The sequence below is a fragment of the Podarcis gaigeae genome, assembly GCF_964106915.1.
Source record: "Podarcis gaigeae genome assembly, chromosome: 11".
In the NCBI taxonomy this organism is placed as follows: domain Eukaryota; kingdom Metazoa; phylum Chordata; class Lepidosauria; order Squamata; family Lacertidae; genus Podarcis; species Podarcis gaigeae.
Genome location: NC_139687.1, coordinates 6,583,400 through 6,591,848, shown reverse-complemented (window position 1 = coordinate 6,591,848; position 8,449 = coordinate 6,583,400). Strand labels below are relative to the sequence as shown.

Here is an 8,449-nt window from a genome sequence, read left to right as displayed (position 1 = left end):
AAAATATAATGAAAATGGTATACAGATGGTATATAACGCCAGTAAAACTGGCCAAAAAGGTATAAACATGTAATAAGTGTTGGAAATGTAAAGAAAAAGAAGGAACATTCTATCATATGTGGTGGGAGTGCAAAAGGGTGAAAGGCTTCTGGGAAATGATAATGAACTGAAAAAGATGTTGAAATATACGTTTGTTAAGAAACCGGAGGCCTTCTTACTAGGATTGGTAGGTAATGAAATAAATAAGAAATATTGTAAACTTTTCCAATACACAGTAACAGCAGCGAGAATACTTCTGGCTCAAAGTTGGAAACAGGAAGAAATTCCAACGGTGGAAGAATGGAGAACGAAATTGACTGAATACGCAGAACTGGATAAACTAACAGGGAAGATTCGATACCAGAGAGACCAAAAGTTCATCAAGGACTGGGGGAGATTTACAGATTATCTGACAAGCATATGTGATGAACAGATAACGCTTGTTGGTTTTCAAGAGACTCTGTGAAAAATTAAGAAATATTGTAAAAAAGAAAGTAAGAAGGGAGAGGTGATATTTAAAGGCAATATTAAGTTTAGAAATGCGTTAACAATATAAATTTAAATGAAAGATTGGCAGAGAAACTGAGGGAAATCAAAAAATCGACGAATGTATGATAAAATGTGAATTGATTGTACAAAATTGTTTTGAAAATGAATAAAAATGTTTTTTAAAAAAGAACTGTGGTATTAGTTGGAAAGTAGCCTTGAATCCAGATCCCAATAGGTTTGTGTCGAGTCAATCAATGTGGCTGATAACACCTTGTCTCTAGCTTTGAGTATTTTCCTGAGGGTCTCCCTGTCAGTCATTCAAATTTACAATTCTTCCAAGTTTCTGTGTTTTCATTGCTTCTCTTATGGCAAGGTTGGGAATCCTTTTCAGTCTGAGGGCCACATTCAGGGGTGGGCAATGATATATATAAGTAAAAAAAAAACCCTGCCCCTTTTCCCTTATGGGGTACCTAAGAGCCCATATAGAGTCCTTTTGTAGGTTCTCTATCGGTAGGAGAAAATAATAATAATAATAATAATAATAATAATAATAATAATAATAATTTTTTATTTATACCCCAGCCAAGGCTGGGCTCAGAGCGGCTTACAAGCAATAATAAAAACAAGATGAATGATTACAACTTAAAAACAAAAATAAAATACAACATTAAAATATTAAAATGTAGCCTCATCGCAGGAGAAGGAAAAGAAAAAAGAAAGAGAGGGAAGGAGGGAGGGAGGGAATCAAATTGGCTCCAAGCCAAAGGCCAGGCGGAACAACTCTGTCTTACAGGCCCTGCAGAAAGAAATCAGATCCTGATATTGAGAAGCAAAGCAGCTAGTAAGCCTGATCTTTATTAACTGATGCAACAGGGTGCTCCCCCCCCCCCACAGGAGAGAGGAGGAGGACCCCGAGCCATGCGTACAAGACCTTATATAGACATTTTAAATTTCCTGCCCTGGACTCCAAGACCACCCCTAGAAACATCATACATACATCACAGAAAAGGTGGTCTACAATAGAAATTGGAGTGTGTTGTTTTTACCCTGCCTGCTGGGTTACCTGTTAATGGTCACTTGACTGGATTACCTGGAGAGTCTGGCCATTCTTTTGTAATGATAATACTTCATTCCTGAGCCAGGTCACAGGTTCACCCTATTCACACCTTAAATGCGCCCTTAAGGCAGGATTTGTGAGGACAGAGACAACGGGGAGGTTTCTGCATTTCCTTCGACCTTGTAGAGAAATATTTGAGGTGATTGAAAGAGTCAGAATGGCTTTAGGACTTTTCCAGTGGGTTTTGGACATGTGGTTTATATATTTATATATGTGTTTGCTTGGTACATTTATGAACATTTATTATATAGAAGACCTAAAAATTCTTATAACACACACACACACACACACACACACACACACACACACGAGAACAGTTAGGGCCAGAGGCAACAGCAATTGGGGGGGGGCATCACGATGTCCTGATATCATGAGTGTGGGTTTTATACTTCCCTCCTTAAGATGGGCAGAAGCTTCCCTGACTTTGAGAAGGAGGTTCCAAGGCTCTTACAGGATGCTGGAGCCCTCTTCCCTCCTTCCCAAAGCTGGGTGGGCTTTGGGAAGGCGGCGGGAGGGCTCTTGGACCCCTCAGAGCATCACACCTCCCTCCCTAAGCTGAGCAGAAGCTTCACTGGCTTTGGAAAGGGGGCACCAGGGGAACACTTAGGGGACTAGCCTCGCCCCCCTAATCCACAGATCACATGCCACAAGCCACATTCCTTTCTTGACAACATTATAGGGGCCGCATGGCAGTGATGGCCGAGACCAGAAAAAGCAGGTTGAGCAATGAATGTGAATTTCATGTTAGTGCAGCTGGATAGTGTCTACACACTTACACACCCCTCTCTATTCTCCATTCAGACAAGCAAGAGTTATTATCAGAGTTCAAGGACACGTTTTCTTCTCAGAGGTTTTAATTTCTGTTTTAAATTTTATATAATGCGCATTTTATTTAAGCTCCTTTGAGACCTAGATGATGTGAAAATTTTAAAGAAATGGATTTTCCTGAAATCAGGAATGCAGGTTTCATATATTGTTCTGCGGAGCAGTTCCAAAAGTCAAAAGGTCCCTTCGCCACCCACTCCGATTATTTCAGTCAATCTCCCTTACTTTTTAGAGATTTTGTGTAGGAAGTGGCTGCACCCAAAGGCCAATCTGCCTTTCGAAGATTCTTTTTTTTAAAAAAGGGTATATGTTCCAACTCGCCCCGAGCACCCACAAAATTCCCCTTGAAGGGACTGGACACTCACACATTTCAGTGCCAGAACCATGCACACTGCATGCGACCCACGGCCCTGGGCACCCATAGTTGCAGAGCCAAGCTGGTTTGGGGGCAAAAAACAGCCCTGCGAGGTTACTGACCCAAGGTAGGAAGTGAGCAAAGAAAATGATGAGTTAAGTGCACATGCTCATAGTATTTTCTTTTTGTTTATTAAGGCCATTTGTGATTCAAATCCTCCACCAATCTATTCAGCATTCCTCAGCATGCCCTCTTTTTTTCTTTACAAGGCAGATTAGCAAGAACAGGGTTTTTTTTTGCTGCAGCACTGGGGATACCTGGGGCCTTTCTCTCGGGCTGTGGAGCATGGGGTCCTCAGAATACAATGGCCTCTCAGCTGACTTTCCTGTTAGCTTAGAATAACTCTGTAAAGGTTCAGACCTAGAACGTACCTTGAACTACAATCTGCAATCTAATTTTTTTACTCATATGTGACCATTTTCTTGTCTTTCTCTTAGTTGAGCAGGTGTAAGAAAAGACAGGGCTCCTATAGCGGGATCAGTTGTGTAGGAGCAGGATTTGGGGCAGGTATTGGTTATCATACAGAGGGTGTCTGCAGAAATTCCCTTCTATAAAACTACTGTATTAAAAGGTATAAGAAAGGCAAAAGTTGCTTCTGGACATCTTTTCTTTTTTTCTAAATGAAAGATTGAAAATGGTGAAGATGCCACCACTACAACCCACTTTAGGTCAGTGTGACTCATTTGTTGCTCCCAGTGCGCCAGCTGAAAAACAGTATTCCAAAAGTATTAGGATCAACCAACCCAATTAATTATGACTTTGACAAGCTTACAAAATAATGCAAGCACTCAGTGTGAAGAACTCACATATTGTATCACTAAAGGTACAATAAACCTGAATGATGGGGGATATGCAAATATCTGCATCAGAAATGCCATCCTGAGAGATGCCTGGATCTCCAGACAACAAATGATCACAACCTGCAATTATTGCACAAAAAATAATTGCCTAAAATGTTTTGGATCCAACTGGGTTGATTCACAATAGATGATTAAATAAACTCAACTATCAGCTATTTTAAGATTCTAGATATTATCTGAGCTGTTTGACTAATCAGTTTATAAATAAGATCTGCTAAAGGCACATAAGTCCTAACACTGTTGCCACGAAGATTTTAACAACCTTAGCAAAGAGGGAGATCAGGTAGCAATGGTTTATCCTGCTAGTTCCTTCTGCTTTCTCTAATCCTAGGGCAGTAGTGTCCAAACTTTTTTCAGAGGGCCAGATTTGATGAAGTGAAGGCCCGTGAGGGCCGACCAAAGTTCAAAGTTGTTGATTTTTTTTTAGGATTGAAGTTGTTGGTTTTTTTAGGATTTTACCCCAGGAAATAAACTGCCGCAGGTGCCATATTAAATCCTACGGGAACCAGACGGAAGAAAATAGGGCTCTTACACCTCGAATAGTTGTGTAGAAAAGGGAATTTCTATAGGTGCAGACTGTTGTGCAAATTATACCCACTGAAATTAAAGTCACAGGAGCCTAGTCCTCTGTTCCAGGCTAGCTTGGTTGTCTTTTGTGTTTCAGCTCAAGACATTGGTCCACTAGGCTTACAAATAGTTTTATTTCAGGTTTTTCAAAATGAGTAAGATAGAAATGACATGATGCACAAATACCTTAAAAGTAGCAGAAAAACACATTGCAAATTGAACAATTCTGACTTGCCCATCACAACAGTTTAAGCATCAATTTATTTTCAGAAAGCTTATGAAGTCTTAGAAATGAACTCCGGTAATACTGGATTTTCACTTACAGTATTTCCAAAACCTTCAGTTATGTCCAACAGTGTCGCTTAGCCGATAGTAAGGCTCTCATCAACAGAACAGGAGGTAAGCAATTTTGAGTGATTCCCCCTCCCTCTTGCAGCCCCCACCACCTAAATCCACTCCAGAATGTTGAAGGACCCTCCAAGGCAGATGTGGGGTGAGGGCATAGCTTCACACTGTTATCACTGGCTATAACTCTTGTTTTTTCCTGATAGCATGAGAAAGTATTTTTGGAAAAACCAGCACAAACCTTTGTTAAAATAGACAAGTACTAATGGAAACATGCCACAGTACTAAAGTATTTTCCTACTATCCCACTGATTTTTTCTGAATTCAAGCACCCACAAAACAGCATTTCACCTAATAACTAAATATGATTTGTGATTTAACAATTTTATGGGATCGCAAACAAGTTTTACTTAAATGCAGCATGTATTTAGGCGTTCTTTTAAATTACTGAAATCATTTGCATTAATGTCTTGCAAAACTATTACTGTTGCTTTTGTCTGAGAAGGGTTAAATTTGATAGTCATCAAACAACAGAGGTCTATTAGTGCTAGTTGGCAATTCTGTAAACCTTCCTTAATTCTGGGGCCTAGGACAGGATCTTTCTTTAGTTGTTTCATTTCAGCTGCTGAAAACCCGATCAAGCTTGTTAGAATCTCATCAGCAAAATCAACTTCTAAATAAGCTGTACCATCAGATATTTTTGCTGATAAACTTGAAAAGCCACCACTGCTTGTTAGATTTCTGGTAAGAGTTACTATGAATGCTCTAATTTTCAGAGTTGTAATAGCCTTGGGCTTGTTACTTAATAAAACTGATAAATATGTGAAGGGAAGGGCATTTAAATCAACTTTGTGGCACTTATTTTGTATTCTGCAAGTCTGTTCAGGTTGAGGATATTGTTCAAGTTCTACATTAATGTCTGTTAGCCTATTGTTAGAATTATTGGAGGGCTTTTCATTGTTTTTCTCTTGTACCATCATGTTTCCAAAACGGCCTTCCATGTTTTTGCTTCTCTGGGCATTATGTTTCATTAAAAAATCTCCTGTGCTTTCTTCATGTATATCACACCTTATTGTTTCACCAGATTCCCCTTCTTTGATAAGGTAACTATTTATGCTAGAGCTTCTATTCAGAGCCTGTATCTGTTCTTGCATGATCTCTTCTTCTAAAAGTAAATCATCCTCCAATGGAAACTCATAGAAATCTCCTTCCATGTTTCCCAGAACTGGAACACTTTGTTCTTCATTTTCTGCAATGAATGCTGCAGGGTCTTGCTGCAAACAGCTTTCAGTAGTGGGAAGCAGATATGTGGTGGAATTTAATCTGGTACTTCTGGTGCAGCATCTACTTTCAAAAGGGGCCTCATTTATCATTAATTCTTCACTTTCCCCAAGACTTGCCAGAAGCTCTTCATCAGAAGGGCCCACTTCATCAACAGGTATTGAAATGTCACATTCAGCAGCATTTGATTTCTCAGCATTAGGATTTCTGTCTTCTTCTCTAATAAGCCTAGCAAGAACTCTTTCCTCAGAGTTTTCCTCTACAAGGCTATCCACTTCACCCCCCAACAATCTTACATTTTCTGGTTTAAGCAAAAGAACACCTAAGCGATATGCAACTTTCCCCTGTATCATAACTTTTGTCCCTGGAGGAAGATTGCTATGGAGAACAGGAATAGGCTGGTATTCCATGCCTTGAATGTCATGGATGCCATCTGTCAGTTGCAGCATCAGCATTCGAGTAGGCTTTGCTTCCCAGGGCCTCAATGTTCCCTGTGTATTAGCAGTTATTTCCTCATTTACAGTATTTTTCTTTCTTATCTTTTGCAGTTGGGAATAGGCAGGCTGACTCACATCAACAAGTGAATCAATCTGTATGGAATAAAAGCTGTTCAAGTCTCCCTTTGGATTGTTTGAAATGCAGTCAGGCAGAACTGGGTATTCGAGATCTCTGAGATCTGTAAGAAGCCACTGCTCAAAAACTTGCTTGTTAATAGAAGCCTGAGCCAAACTGCCACTGCCATTTTCTTGTTGAATCCAATCAATACACGCTTCTAGCCATGGTGCAGGAACCTTCACATGCCATGTAGATGAAAGCCAAGTTTCCACTCTTGCTGCCAGACCTGATGCAGTCATTTTCTTTTGAGGTGAAAGGAAAATTGTGGATGCCCTGGAATGAAACAAAATAGGTTTGCTGACTTAACTAAGTTTTTACTAAATGCCTGATTAAACAACCTATTGCCTGTGGAAACTCATGCAGCAAAATTTAACCAATCGCAACCTATCTGGTAAGCTAGCCAAGTAATTTGCCAGCTCTACCTGTTCATTTAGCGAAAGTAAGTTGTTCTTAGGTCAGCAACTGAGCAGCTAAAAGTATCCCCCCCCCCCAAAAAAAAAACTATCATATGATTACATTTACCGGACTAGAAAAAAACAGAGTTATGGTACCCAAATATCATCTCTTTCTCACAATTTATTGCCAGGATTTTAGGCAGTGTCTAACAGCCCAACCCCATGCATATTTTCCTCAGAATTTACTCCTTTAGTGCAGAACTATACTTCTTCAACACCCAATGCTAATTCTAGACAACAGAGATAGTCGGTTGGCCACTGCCATAATCCAGCACTGCAGAACAGAGAAGGAATGAAGAAGCAAGGGATAGAAAACGGAGAAGCAAAAGACAGAAAGAAGAGCAGGGTTTATGAAACCATCTGAATATGTATAGTTCTATCCTAAATATATTGCAATGTAACCCCAACTGAATTAAGGGGTTCAGCCCTATCAGCAAGACTGTGTGAAGCATTAGAGAAATCAATCCACAAAGCATTTACTTTGAAGTAGATGCAGTCACTTAACTAAAACCACAGCAAGATGAAATGATCTGTGAATGACCAGGTCACAGTGTGCACATGGGCAAATCTTATGCAAATAACTGAACCATGGAATGAAAACACGCACAACAAAAATGTTAAAGGAACCAAAGCAATGGAGAATTGGGGTGGGGCCATAAAAATTGTCGAAATGATGGACACATTTTGTTGACTTGAAAACCCTTCCTAGCATTGTATTAGAAAGTAGAGGTTTTCTAACTTTTTTTTTAAAAAAAACACACACACCTCTTTTTTGCCTTCCACAGCAGTCTGAAATGCGAAATTAAGCACTTGAGGTGAAAGTTGCCCTCAGGGAATTAAAGGTTGGTGAAGTTTTTTTGCTTTTTTCTTCATTTGTTCTACAAATCATCTGAAAGGCAAGCTAAGGAAAGATGGTGGTTGTTTCCCCCCCTTAGTTCCTTTTTATTAACAAATTTGCGAGAATGGGCTAAATATTATTACAGGGGAGGCTCTCAAACCTCGTGGCCTTTGCAATCAGACTGCGATACGGATTCCCCACAGCCAACATTTCCATAAACGGATTAAGACTGCACTACTTCCAACCAGCGAACATTTAATGACAGCGCAACTCTTTTTGTTTCCTAAGTTCAGCTATTTATTAATTATTATTATTATTAAGAAAGCTTAGCCCATGGGGTGGGTCATCCTCTGAATCCCCGGACTCCGCGGGACCCGAGAGCAAGGGGAGAAGAGAAACCCAAGGCTGCCCCTTTCCCCCGCCACGTACGTGAGAAGCGCTCGACTCGCGTCCTGCCGCCACACGCGGGTCCTCGGGAGCCCTCCGCCCTCCCCCACTTTTGTTTTGAGCGCCAAAGCGAACTTCCCAGGCTCGCGAGAAGTCCGCCCCGCCGGCTACCCGGCGGCAGGACGAGACGGAGTTTGCGCCGGCGCCATTTTGTTT

At 40.5% G+C, this 8,449-nt stretch overlaps 1 protein-coding gene across 1 annotated transcript; it reads right to left on the bottom strand.

The window, feature by feature from the left end:
• Positions 1-4,427: 4,427 nt before the first annotated feature.
• On the bottom strand, positions 4,428-8,385 carry RMI1 (RecQ mediated genome instability 1). Its single transcript, XM_083702041.1, has 2 exons — positions 8,276-8,385; positions 4,428-6,826 (listed from the first exon to the last, which is right to left on the bottom strand). Exon 2 carries the CDS (start codon positions 6,790-6,792, stop codon positions 5,068-5,070), a length of 1,725 nt encoding a protein of 574 aa, XP_083558167.1. The 5' UTR covers positions 6,793-6,826; positions 8,276-8,385; the 3' UTR covers positions 4,428-5,067.
• Positions 8,386-8,449: the final 64 nt, after the last annotated feature.

Bases quoted from the DNA above. Each gene is read 5' to 3' on its own strand.
- RMI1 (XM_083702041.1), bottom strand. From the start codon at position 6,792: ATGACTGCATCAGGTCTGGCAGCAAGAGTGGAAACTTGGCTTTCATCT.